The sequence below is a fragment of the Plecotus auritus genome (assembly GCF_963455305.1).
Source record: "Plecotus auritus genome assembly, chromosome: 1".
NCBI classification, from domain to species: Eukaryota; Metazoa; Chordata; class Mammalia; order Chiroptera; family Vespertilionidae; genus Plecotus; species Plecotus auritus.
Window position 1 is genome coordinate 27,140,751 of NC_137770.1, and position 19,749 is coordinate 27,160,499.

Below are 19,749 nucleotides of genomic sequence, written 5' to 3' on the forward strand. Positions count from 1 at the left end.
CAAGAGGGCGGAAAAAAGTATTTAAGTCTTTCACTTTCTGCCCTGGATGTAGAGAGCTGGAAGGAGTGTTACTCCCACCCTTACATTGAAAAAGAACCTAACTTCAAAATGTAAGGACAGGCAATGCCTACAGGGAAAGAGAAGACATGAACACTCACCCACCTGAAATAGACACAGCTGGGACCAGTAAGGAGTTCAGCTAGAATTGTGGTCAAATTAGTGAAGGCCAAGTACAGGCTGGCATGAATATGTGAAATCAGTGAGGACATCAGAGACTGGAGAACCCTGTATCCTCTTATGTGCTCTTTTCCCACTAATCCCAGTGTGTGGAGTAAGAACCTCAAGAGATGGGAGATAGGGATGAGTCCCAAGAAGTATCCAGTGTGGTGCAAACCCCAGGGAAGATATCCTATCCCCCCTCTCTACTACATAACAGAAACCTTCATCTGTAGAAAAGTGGGAATGGTAGAGGGGGCAATACCTTAGGAACCTGAAATTCATTGCAGCTGGGGAAGACTTAACTTTTGAGGTTAAGATTTTTCTGTCTATGCCCTAGCCGGTTTGGCTCAGTGGATAGAGCGTCGGCCTGCGGACTGAAGGGTCCCAGGTTCGATTCCGGTCAAGGGCATGTATCTTGGTTGCAGGCACATCCCCAGTAGGGGGTGTGCAGGAGGCAGCTGATTGATGTTTCTCTCTCATCGATGTTTCTAACTCTCTATCCCTCTCCCTTCCTCTCTGTAAAAAATCAATAAAATATATATATTTTTTTTTAAAAAAGATTTTTCAGTCTAGCCCTGACTGGTTTGGCTCAGTGGATAGAGCGTCGGCCTGTGGACTGAAGGGTCCCAGGTTCAATTCCAGTCAAGAACATGTACCTCGGTTGTGGGCACATCCCCAGTAGGGGGTGGCAGGAGGCAGCTGATTAATGTTTCTCTCATCGATGTGTCTAGCTCTTTATCCCTCTCCCTTCCTCTCTGTTAAAAAATCTATAAAACATATTTTTTAAAAAAGACTTTTCAGTCTATATTTAAAACCTTGATATGATCCATTTAAATATGGTTTAAATATGGAATTGGATTTCTAGACTGAGAGGGGGCACAGGGAAGTGAGATATGAGGCAGTTAACAGCCTTGGATACCGACCCAAAGGCTGTTCTCTCTGCAGGGTAAACAGGTCACCTATCTGGACTCTATTCACTCCACCGTGGCAGGTAATAACGTGGACAGCTGGGCTGCAGCTCAGTGCTTGGCTCTGGAGGGTGTGGACATTTACCCTGTGATTAAGAGGATCCTCCATCAGCTGTTTAACAAGAAGAATGAGGACACTGAGCACCAGGCTTGCCTGCTCCTGAGCCATCTCAGTGGGAAGATGGTATGTATGCATTACAGGGTCAGAAAAAGAAACCAAGTTTGGGAACAATTGGGTGTCAGCGCATGTAAAGAATTGAAAATGCAGGTGTGGTTGGGTAGGATGATCTCAAGCATAGGTAAAACTAGACTCGGAGTGGTTGAACTGGGGTGTAGAAGTGTATACAAGGAAAAGTGATGACAGTTAGCTTAGAGAAAGGTGAAAAAGTAGACTGCAGATGGTTTCTGTGTATGCAAGAAGAGTTGTAACGTAGAATTTTGCCAAAAATTTACCTTTGAAACCACACAGACTTAGAATTGTTTACTTTCAGCAGAAACATGAAACACAAAGATTGAGGCACATAAAAATCATTTTAGGAGTAAAGGTAAAGTCAGGAAGAGGAATGCCCAGGCCCAGTAGCTCAGTTGGTTGGAGCATCGTTCCATACGCCAAAGTTGTGGGTTTGATCCCTGGTCAGGGCACATACAGAAATCAACCAGTGAGTGCGTGAATAGGTGGAACATGTTCCCATCTCTCTCTCCAAAACATCTAAGAAAGCAAGCCCCAGGTTTCTGTTCAGATTACAAAATCTGTATTTTGGTTTCCTGATTCATAATCCCAGATGTCAGTTGGCTTAGATCAGTGATTTTCAACTGATGTGCCAAGAATTTTTATTATTTTAAGATTGTTTATTGATTTTTAGAGGAAGAGGGAGAGAAACGTTGATGTGAGAGGAAACATCGATCAGCTGCCTCCTGCATTCCCCCTACTGCAGATGGAGCCTGAAACCCAAGCATATGCCCTGACTGGGAATTGAACCAGCAACCGTTTGGTGCATGGGATGAAGCCCAACCAACTGAGCCACACTGGCCAGAGCTATTTTATTTTTAAAATCCTCACCCAAGAATATGTTTTTTATTGATTTTAGAGAGAGTGAGGGGGGGAGAGAGAGAGAGAGGAGGAGGAAACATCAATGTGAGAGAGGAAACATTGATCAGTTGCTCCTGTATGTGCTCCGACTGGGAATCAAACTTGAACCTGCAACCTTTTGGTGTTTAGGATGACACTCCAACTGACTGAGCCACCCGGCCTGGACTGCTTAGATTGTCAAATAAAAAAAGGACAATAGCCAACACAACAGTTGTCCAGTGTGAATGAATCAAAATTATACCTACTTTTTTGTCAGATGGGCAAAAAAATATATTTTTGGTGTACTGCAGAATTTTAGTAATTAGTTCACGTGTGTCATGAGATGAAAAAGGTTGGAAGAGCGCTCCACATTTTATAACCTATTCCTTGCTAGGGATGAGTATCTCACGTGTTGGTGACATTATGCTGGATGCCATGTAGGATGGAAGTTCTTCAAGGTTCTAGTACCTGTAAAGATGATCATGAACACCCATCCAAGTCTTTCATTTCCTCAGACCCTGATCCACACCATGCTTGCTGTGGAGCTGAATAGCCATCAATGGAAGGATCGGGTTGTGGCCTGCCGGGCTCTTTCACGAGTCAGTGGAAATGTCTGTTTGGTAAGTCTTCTCTTTCTGTGTTTCCAGGACAGAAAGTCTATGCTAGAGAACCTTCCACCTTTTGCTGCTATCTAGTATCCCATTCTTTTTTTTAATAATTTTATTGATTTCAGAAAGGGAGAGGGAGAGATCAAAACATCAATGATGAAAGAGAATCATTAATTGGCTGCCTCCTGCACACCCCCCCCCGCCCCCACTGGGGATCAAGCCCGCAATCCAGGCACGTGCCCTTGACCAGAATCAAACCCGGGACCCTCCAGTCTGCAGGCCGACACTCTATCCACTGAGCCAAACCAGCTAGGGCTAGTATTCCATTCTTACCAAACAGATCTCTGTCCTCACATAGCTACCATTTATTTATTTATTTACTAGAGGCCTGGTGCACAAATTCATGCACAGGTGGGGTCCCTTGGCCTGGCCGGTGATTGGGCCCATCCGGCCGGCAGGCCGGGGGAGGGACCACGGAAGGTTGGCTGCGGGAGCACAATGACCACCAGGAGGCAGCTCCTGTGTTGAGCATCTACCCCCTGGTGGTCAGTGTGCGTTATAGTGACCAGTCCACTGGTTGTTCAGTCGACCAGTCATAACAGTTGCTTAAGCTTTTATATATATAGATTTATTTATTATTGATTTTAGAGAGGAAGGTAGGCAGAAAGAGAGAGCCATTTATTGATCCACTTATTTATGCATTCATTGGTTCTTTTAAAAATATATATATTTTTATTGATTTGAGAGACAAAGGAAGAGGGAGAACCATTGATCAGCTGCCTCCTGCACGCCCCACACTAGGGATTGAGCTGCAACCCAGGAATGTGCCCTGACCAGGAATCAAACCATAATATCCTGCTTCATAGGTCAATGCTCAATCACTGAACCACACTGGCTGGGCCATTGGTTGATTCTTCTATGTGCCCTGACCAGGGATCAAATCCACAACGTTGGTGTATCCAGATGACGCTCTAACCAAGTGAGCAACCCAGCCAGGTTTCACATGACTATCTTTTACCCCTAAACCAGAATTACCAAATGTCAACGTCTTTCTGTGACTTAAACCACTGCTTCTCAGCTTGGTGGCCATCCATAAATTGTTTATAACCCACTCATGAAATAGGCAGAAAAACCCAAAAGAGTTAAAAAACTTAGTATAGTTGCTCTGGCTGGGTAGCACAGTTGGTTAGAGAATCATCCAGACACACCATGGTTGTAGGTTTGATCCTTGGTCAGGGCACATACAAGAATCAACTAACAAATGTATAAATATGTGGAACAAAATCGAGGTTTCTCTCTTGCTCTCCCTCTTTCTCTCTAAAATCAATTTTTAAAGAAACTTTTATAGTAATTTGACATTACTTCAATATCAGTGTACTTTTTAAGTATCAATGACATTTTCCCACTCAAATACTGGTCCTCTATCACAGATAGTTTAAGAAGCACTGACTTGCCGAAACCGGTTTGGCTCAGTGGAAAGAGCGTCGGCCTGCGGACTGAAGGGTCCCAGGTTCAATTCCGGTCAAGGGCATATACCTTGGTTGCGGGCACATCCTCAGTGGGGGGTGTGCAGGAGGCAGCTGATCAATGTTTCTCTCTCATCGATGTTTCTAGCTCTCTATCCCTCTCCCTTCCTCTCTGTGAAATATCAATAAAATATATATATAAAAAAAAAATAAAATTGCTGAAACCGGTTTGGCTCAGTGGATAGAGCGTCGGCATGCGGACTGAAGGGTCCCGGGTTCGATTCCGGTCAAGGGCATGTACCTTGGTTGCGGGCACATCCCCAGTGGGGGGTGTGCAGGAGGCAGCTGATCGATGTTTCTCTCTCATCGATGTTTCTGACTATCTATCCCTCTCCCTTCCTCTCTGTAAAAAATCAATAAAATATATTTTAAAAATAAATAAATAAAAAAATAAAATAAAATTAAGAAGCATTGACTTAAACTACCCAACAACCCAATTACACCAGTGTCTATGCTAGTTTTTCCTGAGTGTTTAGTAAACACATAGAAGGTATAAAAGAGTCCCTACTTTTAAAAACTGGCATTATAGTTGAAGTAACAAGACTAACAGACACAAATGAGTCAAGAACAAGCAATAAATGTAAAGTGCTCTTAAAACTTTTGTGAGAGAGAGAGGTGATTAGTATAGGCTGAACTTATCAGTTAAAGTTCTCTGAAGGAGTATGGGACAGTTGAGCAAGACTTGGACAGAAATAAAGGGGACTTCCAGCATGGAAATCTTTTTTTTTTTTTTAAATATATTTTATTGATATTTTAGAGAGGAAGGGAGAGGGATAGAGAGTTAGAAACATCGATGAGAGAGAAACATCGATCAGCTGCTTTCCGCACACCCCCCACTGGGGATGTGCCCGCAACCAAGGTACATGCCCTTGACCGGAATTGAACCCGGGACCCCTCAGTCTGCAGGCCGACGCCCTATCCACAGAGCCAAACCGGTTTTGGCCAGCATGGAAATCTTTAAAAAAAAAAAAAAATCTTTATTGTTGAAAGTATGTCACTTTTCCCCCCGTTGATCCCTCCATTCCCACCACCCCCACCCCTGGCCTTCACCACCCTATTGTCTGTGTCTATGGGTTATGAATATATGCATACAAGGTCTTTGGTTGATTACCTCCCACCCAGCCACTCTCCTCCCACCTTCCTCCAAGATTCTGCACGGCATGGAAATCTTGAGCATCATTTAGGCTTTGAACTAACTTTCTTCTTGCCATAATTTTTAAATCATCTTCAGCTATCCAAGTGGGATTTTCTCCTTCTTCCTATGTGTCCCTATATCTTTTTCTTATAACACTGAGTACCTCCAAAATGGCCCTGAACATTCCCATTCCCATGAGAAGTGAACAAACACCCTCCACTCTCAGATCCTCACATTTTGATGTGCAAAGCAAAAAACCTGGCCACTCAGTACAATCACCTGAAGACATTTTAGTCTGAATTAATTCTGTCTCAACTGCTATAGTACCCTGTTGCTCAAGTCCTGGACGGGAAGCGCAGGCATTACCTGGGAGCTGTTAGAAATGCAAAATCTTGCCTCAAGTCAACTCAATCATAATCTGCATTTTAACAGTATCATTTTAACATCCAATTCATCTGCACATTCATCCCCTTAGCAGTTATCACTCAGGATTAAAAGTAAAAAGACATGCAGAGCAAGCAGGGGCAGGGTAAAGATGAGAACTTTACATCAGATTGCTGGAATTAAGAAAGGCAGTATGTCCATCAGTTCAGCCATTCAGTAAGCGAGCAGTTTCTGACCACATCCCACATGCTAGCACTGGGCATGCAAAGATAATGTCTTCACTTGGTTATAAATAGCTATAACAGAAGCAGTTTTAAGATAGTATGGGGGTTTGCCCTATGCTTACAGAGGAGAGTTTACTGAAGAGATGCGTTTTGAGCTAAATCAGAAAAGCAGAGTAGGAAAAACATCAGGTACCAGGTAGGGGTGAAAAACAGAGATGTTTCTAGCAGGGAGAATAGCTCAGGCAAATTCACAAAATCAATAACTACATCTGTAATAATCTTTGTCCCTTCCCCTCTGAGAGAAGTATCAATGTACAGAAGTATCAACTGTTCTGGTTTGTCTAGGACAGTGGTCGGCAAACTCATTAGTCAACAGAGCCAAATATCAACAGTACAACGATTGAAATTTCTTTTGAGAGCCAAAAACCAACTTCTGCACATGGGCCACGAAGTTTCAATCGCACTGTACGTGCGCGCCCGCACGTGGTATTTTGTGGAAGAGCCACGATCAAGGGGCCAAAGAGCCGCATGTGGCTCGCAAGCCGCAGTTTGCCGACCACTGGTCTAGGACAACAGTTTTAGTGCTAAAACCAGCAAATTACCAGGCAAATTAAGATGAATTGGTCACCCTATTAATGTATCACTTTCAAATCTTAAGTCTCTCAAGTACAGATTACATTGGCCCCAACATAGTATAGTTTATTTATTTATTTTTTTGTTTGTTAATCCTCACCTGAGGATATTTTTTCCATTGATTTTTAGAGAAAGTGGAAGGGAGCAGGAGAGACAGAGAAACATTGATGTGAGAGATACATCAACTGGTTGCCTCCTGCACGTGGGGCCGGGGATCAAGCCTGCAATCAATGTATGTGTCCTTGACCGGAATTGAACCCACAACCCTTCAGTCCAAGAACTGGTGCTCTAATTATTGAGTCAAATAGGCCAGGGCGATAGTATAGTAGTTTGAAGCATGAGCTTAGAAAACAGACCTGGGTCTGAGTCCTGGCTCCAGCACTCAACTTGTAAACATTGGGCAAGTACATCTAAGCCTGCATTCTGTCATCTGTAAATGGTAATATCTGCTTTATTGGATTGTTTGAGAAGATTAAGTGATGGGTAAAATCTCTAAGCACAGTGTCAAGTACAAAACTGATGTTCAATAAATGGTAGCTAATTATTACACCTATTTATAGGATATGAAACATAAGTTGATCCAGCTGATGTGGAGTGACTGGAGTAAGGAAGTAAGACAAGCAGCTGCCAAAGCTCTGGGGCAAATGCATCTTGGGAAAGAGCTGCATGATACAATCAGGTAAACTGAGGCAACATGAAGAAAGAAACTTTTCTATTCTTAAAAAATGTTCAGAGGCCCTGGGATTTAGCCAGCCAGCCTTTGGGGAGCTGCTCTGTATGCTCAACATTGTATTAGGTGCCATTGCAGGATTTTATTTTTTTTTAAAATAAAACAGAAGTTTAACAGTCCTTATAGATACTAACAATGTGGCTAAGGAAAGAATCATTAATTGAGTGTCTACTAGGTGTTAGGCACTATTTTGGATGATTAAAAGAGTTCAAAAGTATGACATGATTCTGATTATACAGGCAAGATACACAAATACCTAATAAGGTCACATTTCATGAAGGACAGCTAAGACTACATAGGCAAAGAGGAGAAGGAAAGACATTTGGGAGCCAAATGTAGAAATGAGCATGACACAGGTGAAGGCAGCAAAGAGAACTGTAGCAAGCAAGAGGTGCATGTTTGAAAGTTTCTTTGATTTAGTCATTCAACATAATTAGGTAATAGGGATTCAAGTAAATAAGACAGTTGAGTCTCTACCCAGTGAAACTTAACCTAATAGTGGATAAGGCTGACTAGGAAAGGAAATGGATAATGGAGAGCCTAAAGAGGTTGGATTTTATCCTGAGGGCATTGGGGGGAAGGAGCATCAAAAGTTTGAGGAGGGGAGCCAAAACCGGTTTGGCTCAGTGGATAGAGCGTAGGCCTGCGGACTGAAGGGTCCCGGGTTCGATTCCGGTCAAGGTCATGTACCTTGGTTGCGGGCACATCCCCAGTAGGAGGTGTGCAAGAGGCAGCTGATCGATGTTTCTAACTATCTACCCCTCTTCCTTCCTCTCTGTAAAAAATCAATAAAATATATTTTAAAAAAAAAAAAGTTTGAGGAGGGGAAATAAAAGCACCTGTACTTTACAGAATCAAGCTGAGTCTAGGAAATTCCCAAGAGCGTGTGGAAGCCCTGTCTCTGATTGGTGGACTCAAGCTCATGACTGCCAAGCTTTTCCCAAGCTTCCTAAACTGCTTCTCTGATGACTTCATGGCAGTTAGGCGAGCAGCTTGTTTAGCAGCAGGTGCCCTGCAGATCCGTAATCCAATGGTGAGTCAAGGAAACACGATCCCATCTTACCTGATCAACCCGAAGAGAGCATTACCCTGAGCTTCCCTTGTTGTGCATAGTACACTCACCATTCTGTGGGGACACAGAATGAGAGATCAGAACCAGGAATGTGAGGGGATATATAGGCCACATCAATCAGTTAGGACCACATTTAGCTCCCAGCCAGCCCAGACTTTACTCTAGAGCACATCCTTGAATCTTCTTCTGACCTTATTTATGGGCTTTAAGATCAACTCCAGTGAATGAAGTTGTAATCCCACATCAGGGGAAAACATGATGGAGGTATTCAAAAGAAGCCTGTATCACCATATAGATCTGTGAGCTGAGAAAAACAATAGACACATATAATTCAGCTAATATATTGTGTGCAGGGTAATACTTCAGACTCCAGCTCATTTGTCACTAGGGTATGTCATTTTTCAGACAAGAGGGATCCCTTTCTCTGGTTCATTTTTGCTCTGGTCTTCTCCACACAACATTGCCTTTTATCCATCCCAGGTGTTGTTGTTTTTTTTTTTTTTTTCTCTTTCTCTTCCCAGGTTTTTAAATGCCTCCGGTATCTGATACAGAGAGATCCTTACTGGAAAATCAAGGCCTTTGCCCTTCGAGGTATGACAGAGAAAATGGCCCAAGCTCCTCAATCTCAAATATCTTTCCATATGCTAGAACAGTGGTCGGCAAACTGTGGCTTGCGAGCCGCGGTTTGCCGCTCTGTTGACTAATGAGTTTGCCGACCACTGACCTAGACTCTCGATTCCAATAATTACAGGCTGTTGTTGTTCCTTGTGATTAAGCCCCTATCCCAGTGGTCAGCAAACTCATTAGTCAACAGAGCCGCAGTTTGCCGACCACTGTGCTATAACAAATGATCCCCAGAATTTCTCTAATAAGGGGTGGAGTGTAGGGGAGGAGATGATCACACCTGCTCAGAAGTTCCTTGCCTGAGAAATTAAAGATTATTTTTTGCTTTTAAATTTTTAGTTAAGGATCCTGAGTCTGGGTCAACGTCAAACTTGTCAAGGCAAAGGGCTGACAGTCCCTGACAATTTAATTAGTTCCAAGTAGGTGTCCACTTGGAATACACTGTTGGATACACTTGCTTTCTCTGGAGATTTCAACTATAGGACTCTCTACCAGTGAGACCATATTCAAGACTGCTACAGCCGAAACCGGTTTGGCTCAGTGGATAGAGCGTTGGCCTGCGGACTGGGGGGGTCCCGGGTTTGATTCCGGTCAAGGGCATGTACCTTGGTTGCGGGCACATCCCCAGTAGGAGGTGTGCAGGAGGCAGCTGGTCGATGTTTCTCTCTCATCAATGTTTCTAACTCTCTATCCCTCTCCCTTCCTCTCTGTGAAAAATCAATAAAATATATTAAAAAAAAAAAAAAAAAAGACTGCTACAGACCTAAAACCCTGCCCTCAACATTTCCTGGTTTCTTTCTTTCTTTTTTTTAATATATTTTATTGATTTTTTACAGAGAGGAAGGGAGAGGGATAGAGAGTTAGAAACATCGATGAGAAAGAAACATCAATCAGCTGCCTCCTGCACGCCCCCCACTGGGGATGTGCCAGCAACCAAGGTACATGCCCTTGACCTGAATCGAACCTGGGACCCTTGAGTCTGCAGGCCGATGCTCTATCCACTGAGCCAAACCGGTTAGGGCATCTGGTTTCCTTTTAAGGATCTTCTACGTTGCTTGAGTCTTTGGCAGGTCCCTAGCAGAATTGGCCCTAGGTAAACCTGTGAGGTTATCGTGCCCCCTTTCTTCACAGAGTGGCCAGCTGACAGGCCTGTTATGGGCTAGCTAGACTCTATGAAGTGTCACCAGGTGTACAACTAAAGCTTGCCATAGCATCACTCTGGCTTGACTACACTGGTTTTCTGAGTTATGTGTCCCGTATCTCATCCTTACATTTACCTATTTATGATAGGTAGTGTATTCTCATATCCTAATGGGCAAGGATGGGAGAGAACACCCCTCCTAGGAATCCTTTGGAGATAATGTCCTACTCAAACGCATCTCCAAAATTCTAATGGTGATTATCATCCAAAAGGGAAGAAATAAAACCAATACTTCGTGGCTGCCTACACATTTATTAATAAGACCATTTCTGGATGTTAGGATATAGCCAGGTTAGTTTTAAGTGACAGTGGAAGACGCTGCCTTCTGATCTCTGCAGCTCTGGGACAGATTGGCCAAGTGAGTCCCCAGCTGACAGACCTCCTGCTCTGGGCTATACACTATGAAGCGTCACCAGGTGTACGTGTAGAAGCTTGCCGTAGCATCCTAGCCCTCAACCTTCAAGGGGACCGGGTCAGGAACACCTTCCTAGACGTGCTGCTCCTAGAAAAACATGATGCTGTTCTAAAGTAAGCACTAAACCTCTGGTTCCTTCCCCTTCCCCTTATACTGCCCATCCTTGTTAACAGAATACAGCCTTGTGGCTGCCTAATGGCTGTAAAAGCATGGGCTCACCTGTGTCATTCACCTACTTACCAAAATGGGTAACAGAAAAATGAATTTACAGTAGATTGAAAGTCAAGCTCTAATAGTTCACACACCTATTCTCTACCCTAGGTTGTTTTATTAATTTATTCAACTAACATGTATCAAAAGTGCCTACTGTGACAACAGCTTTAAAGTAAAAAAGTCTAGGGTTTGAATACCAACTCATGCCTGCACAAGCTATGTGAGTCCAAGTAAATGACTTAAACTCTCCGAGCCCTTTTTTTTCTTCTTATATCAAATGCAGACGATAGTCTATCTTATGGGTTTGTGGTGATTAATGTTCACTACCTGTCATAAAGACATTCAATAAATGGTATTTATTAGTACCTTCAAATATATCATCTCAAAAACTACATAACATCCTTAAAAGTTTAACATCATACCACTTGAGGATAAGGCACAGCAAAAGGCGCATAGTTAGGATTGAAATTTAGGATTCTTGACTGATTCCAAGTCCTATATTTTCCACCCCCATGCTTTCTTAAAGGAAAGAAACAATCTAAGAAGTCCTCTTATTTTTCAGGGAAATTCACCAGGCAATGAAGATACTCAAGTTAGAAAGTGAAGGAAACCAAGAAATGCTTCAGGAGGTCAAGAACAGGGTAGATAAATGCCACCTGTTTTCAAGGCTTGCAAGAATTCTTCAGACCCTTTTTGCCCCTAAAGCATGTGTACACACCCTTTTCCTCATCACGGAAGTACTTTCTGCAATCCTAGACAGATACCACATCATTTGAAGACACAAAACATCTGTGCAAAATAGGATTATAAAATCCTCTTAGTAAAAAGACAAAACCAAAATCCTATAAGTTCTATCAAGTAGTTCTCAAAATCAGGATTTGTTGTTGTTTTTAAAATAGTTTCCTTCCTTTCCTATTTTCTCCTCACCATCTCCTAAACCAGCCGTGGGCAAACTACGGCCTGCGGGCCGGATCCGGCCCGTTCGGCTGTTCTATCCGGCCCACGGAGCCGAAAGAGCGGAGGATTCTCTTACTCTCCGCTCCGCTCCTTTACTTTGAATTTATATTAGTTCACACAAACACTCCATCCATGCTTTTGTTCCGGCCCTCCGGTCCAGTTTAAAAACCCATTGTGGCCCTTGAGTCAAAAAGTTTGCCCACCCCTGTAACCAAAGTACTTTTTTTTTTTTTTTTTGCAGATAGGTATAATAAAGGAATGAGGGACTAGAGCTGGCCTCCTAGGTTTTCTTTTTCCTTCTAATCTTTCCTAATCTGGGCTCTGTCACCAAAAGAACACTCTAGCTGAATACGTGGTTCTAATTTTTCAAAGCTGTTAGAGGAGTTGAAGAAATAGAGTGAAAAGGACTTTAAAAATGTAAAAGATTCTTTCTTCATATATAATTCACAAAACCAACCTCACAACAAGCAGACATTTCTTAGCAGATTGCTTTCATCGTGCCCAAAAAGCTAAAGTTAATTTTTCATTAACAAATGTAAAAATGTCCCACCAATATCACAAGAGAACAATGTTCTCAGGCATTTATGTACCACCTAATACTAACAAGCATGAGCAATAAGTTACTTCACTAATGCTTTTTGATGATTTGTAGCCTAGTTGTTGTTTTTCTTCAATATTGTTTGTTTTGATCTAGATTCAAACACTAAACCAAAAGGACTTGCTGACGCAGAAAATATTCAAGATGGAGAAGGTCATAAAAAAAGTAAAGGGGGAAGCAAAACATATTTACTTGCAACCCAAAGAGGGGCAAAAACCAATGAAACTCCGTACTTTTCTTCAAGAAACTTTTCGTGGTAGGTTTTCCAGGAGTGAGTCCTATGCTTTTAGGATCTGGATGTTTTTGTATTTTTTTTTTTTTAAGATATTTTTATTCACTTCAGAGAGGGAGAAGTAGAGGTAAAAGCATCAATGATGAGAGAGAATCATTGATTGGCTACCCCCTGCACACCCCTTATTGGGGATCTAGCCTGCAAGCTAGGTATGTCACCTGAATCCAACTGTGACCTCCTGGTTCATAGGTCGATCACATTCAACCACTGAGGCACTCCAGCTGGGCAGGATCTGGATGTTTTGGGACTTAGTTGTGAGTCCTGTAGGAGGAGAGTCAGGAAAGGCTACCTACCTCCTTTCCTTCTTGGGCTTCTTCTGCATCCTTCTGTTATTTTTTTCCTCCCGCTGCATCTCCCCCCACCCCCGCTTTTATTTACTATTTTATCCCTTTTAAAATGAATGAGGGAGCTCTATTTGAACTGATTTGAAAGTTAGCGGGGGAAATGACATTAGAAAAACAAGTAAAAAACAAAATAAAAACTAATGTAGAGCACCCCGAAAAAGCCATATAGGCTTAACCTTTAATAGTGGTTACCTCTGGAAAGTGGGGTTGGAGGGAGAGCTATCATATGTACGTACATCTATGGTTTTGCACCTTTAAAAGACTTTTATAAGGTTCTCAACTTTATATAACCTAACCTACTATCAGTTATGGTGATAGGATCTTAAAAGTTCCAGATAAAATCTAAATGATGAGGTGAAGACATCAATCTGGACCAATATATACTTACAAAATCTGTGTGCCCAGGCGTAGCAGCAGCCTCAGGTCATTCAGCCAGCTGCCTACCAGCCACCACCCCAAACCCAGGTCTTCTGGTTCCAAGTCCAATGCTCTCTCTGGTACAACAGGCTCCTTTCCACCAACATGAGAATATTCACTTGCCAGATATGGGGAAGTTTCTTCCAACTGCCAGAAAAAAATGAGAGTGGAAAGTAACTTCAACACCAGCCTTCCCTCGGGGCCAGCTCACTACAAGCTGGTTTGCTAAGGCCTATGACATCATAACTAGGAGACAGTGCCAGCCACTGGTGCAAACAAGCACTCAGCAAAAACATACTCTTAAGACGATAATATATCATAACTTTTATAATATAATTGTGCTGTTTGGGGTTCAAGTAGCATGATTAAAATGAATAAATTACCCCCAAAGTTAAAGCATTGGCCCCAATCCTACAACTACCAAAGTTACCTTTCACCTAGGCCAGTGGTTGGCAAACCGCGAGCCACGGTTTGCCGCTCTGTTGACTAAAGAGTTTGCCGACCACTGACCTAGGCCATTATAGATTTTCCCCATCTTCCTCCCCCCTCTCCAACATTCCTTCAAACCATGCCACATAATAATCTAGCCTTAGAAAAAGGAAACATTCTTTGGCACTTTAATAACTTTTAACATTCATACAAACTCAATAACAGACAGGATACTAACTCCAACCTTCCCCCAAACTGATGAATGAGAACTCAAATTAAGGATGCACACCAATTCCAAATAAAAACTTCTAATGTCTCAAGCAGAATGACAGCACGTGCTACACAATACACTGAAGCCTGAGGATGATGATTAAGTTAGTATTCTGAAATGAGCAGGGATCGAGGTTACTTCGGTAGAAAGAGCTTTTTTCCACCTCCAACTTCTGCTTTTATTTTTGTGCCTAGATGTGGTGGTTCCTAAAAAATCATCCGAGTCTTGTGACACTGCAGCAGTTCTAAAGGTAAACGTAAGCACAATGATGGTTATCAAGGTAAGAACATGAGTTTTTTCCCCTCCAGAACAAGGTGGTGGTGGTAGGAAAGAATCATCACTATTGCCTTGTTTCCAGCAATCAACAAGAAACTAGTTCAGGTAAGAGGCATCTTGGTGAGCAGCAACCCCTTATCATATAACATGGTTGCCAAGGAAAGCTGGTCCTCCACACTGTCACAGGGCAGGTCTCCCACTCTCACAAACTCTGGGTAGGAGCGGAGCAAGAGTTCCATGGCATCAGCTTGCTGGGGTAAAATCTCCAAGCACTTGGGCTCTTCCAGGTGATAAACACGGGAGTTTTCCACTGTATAATAGAGAAACAAATGGCCTCCCTCACCCAACAGCCGAGCTATCCCATCTTGAAGCATGTGCACTTCTGTTTCTGTTGTCAACTGGGCGCCTACGTTTACAGGTTCTCCTGCCTCCCAGCGAATGGGGAGCCCATAAACACTCAATGCCCTCTCCCTATCAGTTAACACAGGAGGCAGAGAGTCGTGGATGAAGTCTTTGGCTCGCTGGTCAGCCACAGCATCGACTGGAGCAAAGTGTCCCAAGCGGGCAACCAAGACCCGCACCTTCTCCATGAAAGCAGTTCTTCGAGGATCCTTAGAATCCGAATGCTGGGCCCCCATGTAATCCATGAAGTCTCGGGGCAGTCCCCTACGAAACTCCACATTTTCCTCCATTGCAGCCTGCACTGCCAGAGGCAATACAGCCTCCAAGAAGTCACCCCAGGTATTGCGCTGGTACGTGGACAAGGTGAGGTGTAGAGAGTGCACTCCATCCTGGCATTCGGCTTGGTGAATGAAGCCCCGAGGAAAATAGAGCAAATCTCCAGGTTCCAGCACGGTCTGCAGCACCGGCTCACCAAGGTCATCCTGGCTGAAGTTGGGGCTGGATGTCAGGGCCAATTCCTCAGTCGGGACCCGGGGTCGGTAGACACGCCAGAGTTTCCTTCCTTCCAGCTGCAGCACAAAAGCCTCGATGTCGTCGTAGTGGGGAGCAAAGCCCTGCGAGTTGGGGGGCGTGAGGTAAACGTTGGAGCCCGCCATACTTCCAAACTGCTCCTGGAGCACAGCCAAAAACTGCCACACGGTGATCGAGAAAGCCTGTGGACAAAGGAGGCGTAGGGAGCAGCCGGCCTGGTACAGGGACCACGCGGCAGCAGGCAGGGCCCGGCCCGGCGGATTCAAGGTCTCGCGCCGCCCGTTGATGTAGCGCGCGGCGTCCAGGTGTTGCCCAAACTGCACCTCCTCGTTGCGCAGCATGGCATCTATGTCGGCGGTAGAAAAAAGGCCCTGGTAGTAGGTGTGGTCCTGCCGCCGCACCAGCACCGCCTCCCGCTCCCACAGGCGCCGGTAGAAATGATCCGGTGGCATGGGCGCAATGAGCCATTCGAAGAGGCGTGCTGCCCGCCGCCGGCTGCTGGGGATACGGTTAAGCTCGGCCAAGACGCGCTGCAATGGAGAGTTCCAGGCTGGCTCCCCGCCGGTGCTATCCACCTGCGACCCCGACAGCGTGGCGGGGGCTACCGGCGGGGGCGCGGCCGCCAAGTGCTGGGCAGAGCACAGCAGGGCCGAGGTCTCCACCAGGCGGGCTGGTGCGGCGGGTGCCTCCACCAGGCGCGAGGGCGGCTCTCGCCGGGCTGCATCCGGGGTGGCCGTCGCCCCTCCAGGCGGCGGGTCCCGGGGACCGTCCACTGTCGATTCCACCCGTGAGTCCTCCGAGTCTTCGCTGGGCAGCGTCTGGGCCCTCAGCGCCGCCATGCGGGACGCAGCACTTCTCCTGAGCTGCCTTCGGACTTTCCTGGGCCTCAAGGGCAGGACCAGCACCGACCCGCTGTGTGACTGTGGTTGGCGCCGGCGTCTCAGCCGCCCGCGCCTCAGCAAACCTGCACTAGCCCGGAGCCCTTCCATGGTCGAATTCTCCACCAAGCCCGGAGCAAGCCAGAAAGGGCCGCACGGTGGCCGCCGCCGCGGTGTACTGTGGGAAGGGGGCGGGCCTCCAGCCCTCTCGGGTTGGCCACGCCCACCATTCTTCCACTGAGTGCCTTCTGTTCACTGTATACTCAACAGTACCTTTATTTTTTTACAATTCTATAATACATCAACTGTATATTGTATTGTGTGTTCACCACGCCAACTAAAATCTCCTTCCTTCTCCATTTATTCCCCCTTACACTCTTCTACCTTCCCCCACCCCTTTTTCCCTCTCCTCTGGTAATCACCATATGGTTGTCAGGAGGATTTCCTTTTTTTTGTTTGTTTGTTTTTTTTTTTTTGCTTGATCCCGCCACCCTTTTCACCCAGTCTCCCAACCCCAGCCCGAACCCCCTTCCCCACTGACAGCTATCAGTCTGTTCTCTTTCTCTATGAGTCTATTTCTATTTTGTTAGTCTATTTTGTTCATTAGACTCCACATATAAGTGAAATCATATGTTTTTCTCTGACTTGCTTATTTCACTTAGCAAAACAGTAGTTTAATTGAAATGCGTGGCTTCACACTAGAACCGCGGAATCTCTGCCAAATTAACAGGGATTTCATATTTAGAGGCAATTTTTTTAAGTATTTGCTTTTTTACTTTTGTCTTTGTTTTTATAATCCTCACCGGAGGATATTTTTTTCCATTGATTATTTATTTATTTATTTTTATTTTTTTAGAGAGTGGAGGGAAGGGAAGGGAAGGGAAGGGAAGAGAAACACCAATGTAAGAGAGATAAATCCATTGGTTGCCTCCTGGTTTGGTTGCCTCCCGGTTTGGTTGGCTCCTGGTTTGATTGTCTTTTGCACACTTCCTGACAGGGGCTGGGGATTAGCCTGCAAACCAGGTACCTGCCCTTGACCCGGAATCGAAGCCCAGACCCTTTGGTCTGTGGGTAGATGCTCAGGACTACAGGACAATTTATTTACTTATTTATACTTATTTTAATTTTTTTATTGATTTAGAAAGGGAAGAGGAGAAGGAGAGAGAAACATCAACGTGAGACATAGATGGATCGGTTGCCTCTTGTACCTGCTGGGGGATCGTACCCATAACCTATGCATGTGCCCTGACCAGGAATTAACCCGAGACTTTCTGGTGCATGGAACAATTCTCCTACCAACTGAGCCACTCCGACCAGGGCTAGAGGGCAATTTAAAAATCAAGTTGCTAGGGACTTCAGTAGGAAGAAAGTTGTCTACTTAACTGCTTATTCTTTCTAGTCTCTGCATATTGCATGTCCCAGGAGTCCTCATTTCTGAACAGCATGTTCCAGAGCAGTTTTTCACAGAAAGTGCATAAATCTTGCTTTCAAGAAATGCCCTCAGGCAAACTTTGAGATTTTTGTTTAAACCTTGGGTGGTTCTGGTCTTCTTTACTCTGCAGATGATGTGATCGATTAAAGCCCTCTGTAAGTTCCTCCACCCAACTTCTCTTTGTACTTTCTCCATTACAAATTCTCCCGGTTGTTGCCTTCTCTCTGAAAAAGGACTTGCATTCTTCTTTTTTTCTTTTTCTTTTTTCTTTTTTATTTTTAAATATATTTTATTGATTTTTACAGAGAGGAAGGGAGAGGGATAGAGAGTTAGAAACATCGATGAGAGAGAAACATCGATCAGCTGCCTCCTGCACACCTGCCACCGGGGATGTGCCCGCAACCAAGGTACATGCTCTTGACTGGAATCGAACCCAGGACCCTTCGGTCTGCAGGCCGACGCTCTATCCACTGAGCCAAATCAGTCAGGGCCTTTTTTTCTTTTTAAATATATATTTTTTAATTATTGATTTAAAGAGAGAGGAAAGGAGAGGGAAAGAAAGAGAAACATCAATGAGAGAGAAACATCTATGGGCTGCCTCCTGCATGCCCCCTACTGGGGATGGAGCCCCAACCTGGGCCATGCCCTGACAGGGAATCCAAGGGCCACCTCTTGGTACATGAAACGAGGCTTAATCAACTGAACCACACTGGCCAGCGCTCTATTTACATTCTTGTTATCTGCCCTTCCCACCTGCTTTGGGATTTTGTCTCATTAGCTACAACTTCTCTCTCCAGAATCTTCAATCTCATCTCTGAATCTTAAATCAACCTTTTTAAAAAAATTCTTTATTGTTTAAAGTATTGCATAAGTCTCCTTTTTCCCCCATTGACCTCTCCCTGGCCGCTCCCACCCCCAGCACAGGCCCTCACCCCCCCTGCTATCTGTGTCCGTTGGTTATGCTCATATGCATGCATACAAGTCCTTTGGTTGATCTCTTACTCCCTCACCCCTTGCCTTCCCTCATAGGTTGGACAGTCTGTTCTATGCTTCTATGACTCTGGTTCTATTTTTGTTCATCAGTTTATGTTGTTCATTATATCCCACATATGAGTGATATCATGTGATATTTATCTTTCTCTGACTGGCTTATTTTGCTTAGCATAATGCTCTCCAGTTCCATCAATGCTGTTGCAAATGGTAAGAATTCCTTCTTTTTTACAGCAGTGTAATATTCCATTGTGTAGATATACCACAGTTTTCTAATCCACTCATCTGTTGATGGGCACTTAGGCTGTTTCCAAATCTTAGCTATTGTAAATTGTGCTGCTATGAACATAGGGGTGCATATATCCTTTCTGATTGGTGTTTCTGTTTTCTTGGGATATATTCTTGAGTCAAATGGGCATTCCATTTTTAATTTTTTGAGGAAACGCCATACTGTTTTCCACAGTGGCTGCACCAGTCTGCATTCTCACCAGCAGTGCAAGAGGGTTTCTTTTTCTCTGCATCCTCGACAGCACTTGTTGTTTGTTGATTTGTTGATGATAGCCATTCTGACAGATGTGAGATTATACCTCATTGTCATTTTGATTTGCATCTCTCAGATGAGTAGTGACTTTGAGCATGTTTTCATATGTCTCTTGGCCTTCTGTATGTCCTCCTTCAAAAAGTGTCAATTTAGCCCTAACCGGTTTGGCTCAGTGGATAGAGCGTCGGCCTGCGGACTGAAGGGTCCCAGGTTCGATTCCGGTCAAGGGCATGTACCTTGGTTGCGGGCACATCCCCATCGATGTTTCTAACTCTCTATCCCTCTCCCTTCCTCTCTGTAAAAAATCAATAAAATATATTTTAAAAAAAAGTGTCAATTTAGGTCCTTTGCCCATTTTTTTTATTAGGTT

The 19,749-nt window shown here is 44.3% G+C and overlaps 2 protein-coding genes across 4 annotated transcripts in view; one reads left to right on the top strand and one right to left on the bottom strand.

Annotated features, from left to right (window-relative positions):
* Positions 1–16,629, bottom strand: part of RIOX1 (ribosomal oxygenase 1) — a 59,177-nt gene extending 42,548 nt beyond the window's left edge. Inside the window, exons 1-3 of one of the 3 annotated variants that reach the window (XM_080662745.1) lie at positions 14,348–16,629; positions 13,601–13,776; positions 6,858–8,622 (exon numbers count right to left, since the gene is read on the bottom strand). In XM_080662745.1, the coding sequence (XP_080518871.1) occupies positions 14,707–16,527 (1,821 nt within the window). In that variant the 5' untranslated portion in view covers positions 16,528–16,629 and the 3' untranslated portion in view covers positions 6,858–8,622; positions 13,601–13,776; positions 14,348–14,706. Of the gene's footprint in view, positions 1–6,857; positions 8,623–13,600; positions 13,777–14,347 lie in introns of those variants that run through there. The other 2 variants (XM_080662746.1, XM_080662744.1) reach the window with 2 other exon arrangements.
* The window catches only part of HEATR4 (HEAT repeat containing 4), a gene marked incomplete at its 3' end in the record, with an annotated part of 81,800 nt that overhangs the window by 51,095 nt on the left and 10,956 nt on the right, over positions 1–19,749 (top strand). Inside the window, exons 8-16 of the mRNA XM_080662609.1 lie at positions 1,211–1,371; positions 2,772–2,876; positions 7,327–7,445; positions 8,349–8,529; positions 9,090–9,159; positions 10,732–10,921; positions 11,584–11,662; positions 12,673–12,832; positions 14,524–14,579. Of these exons, the coding sequence (XP_080518735.1) occupies positions 1,211–1,371; positions 2,772–2,876; positions 7,327–7,445; positions 8,349–8,529; positions 9,090–9,159; positions 10,732–10,921; positions 11,584–11,662; positions 12,673–12,832; positions 14,524–14,579 (1,121 nt within the window). The remainder of the gene's footprint in view (positions 1–1,210; positions 1,372–2,771; positions 2,877–7,326; positions 7,446–8,348; positions 8,530–9,089; positions 9,160–10,731; positions 10,922–11,583; positions 11,663–12,672; positions 12,833–14,523; positions 14,580–19,749) is intronic.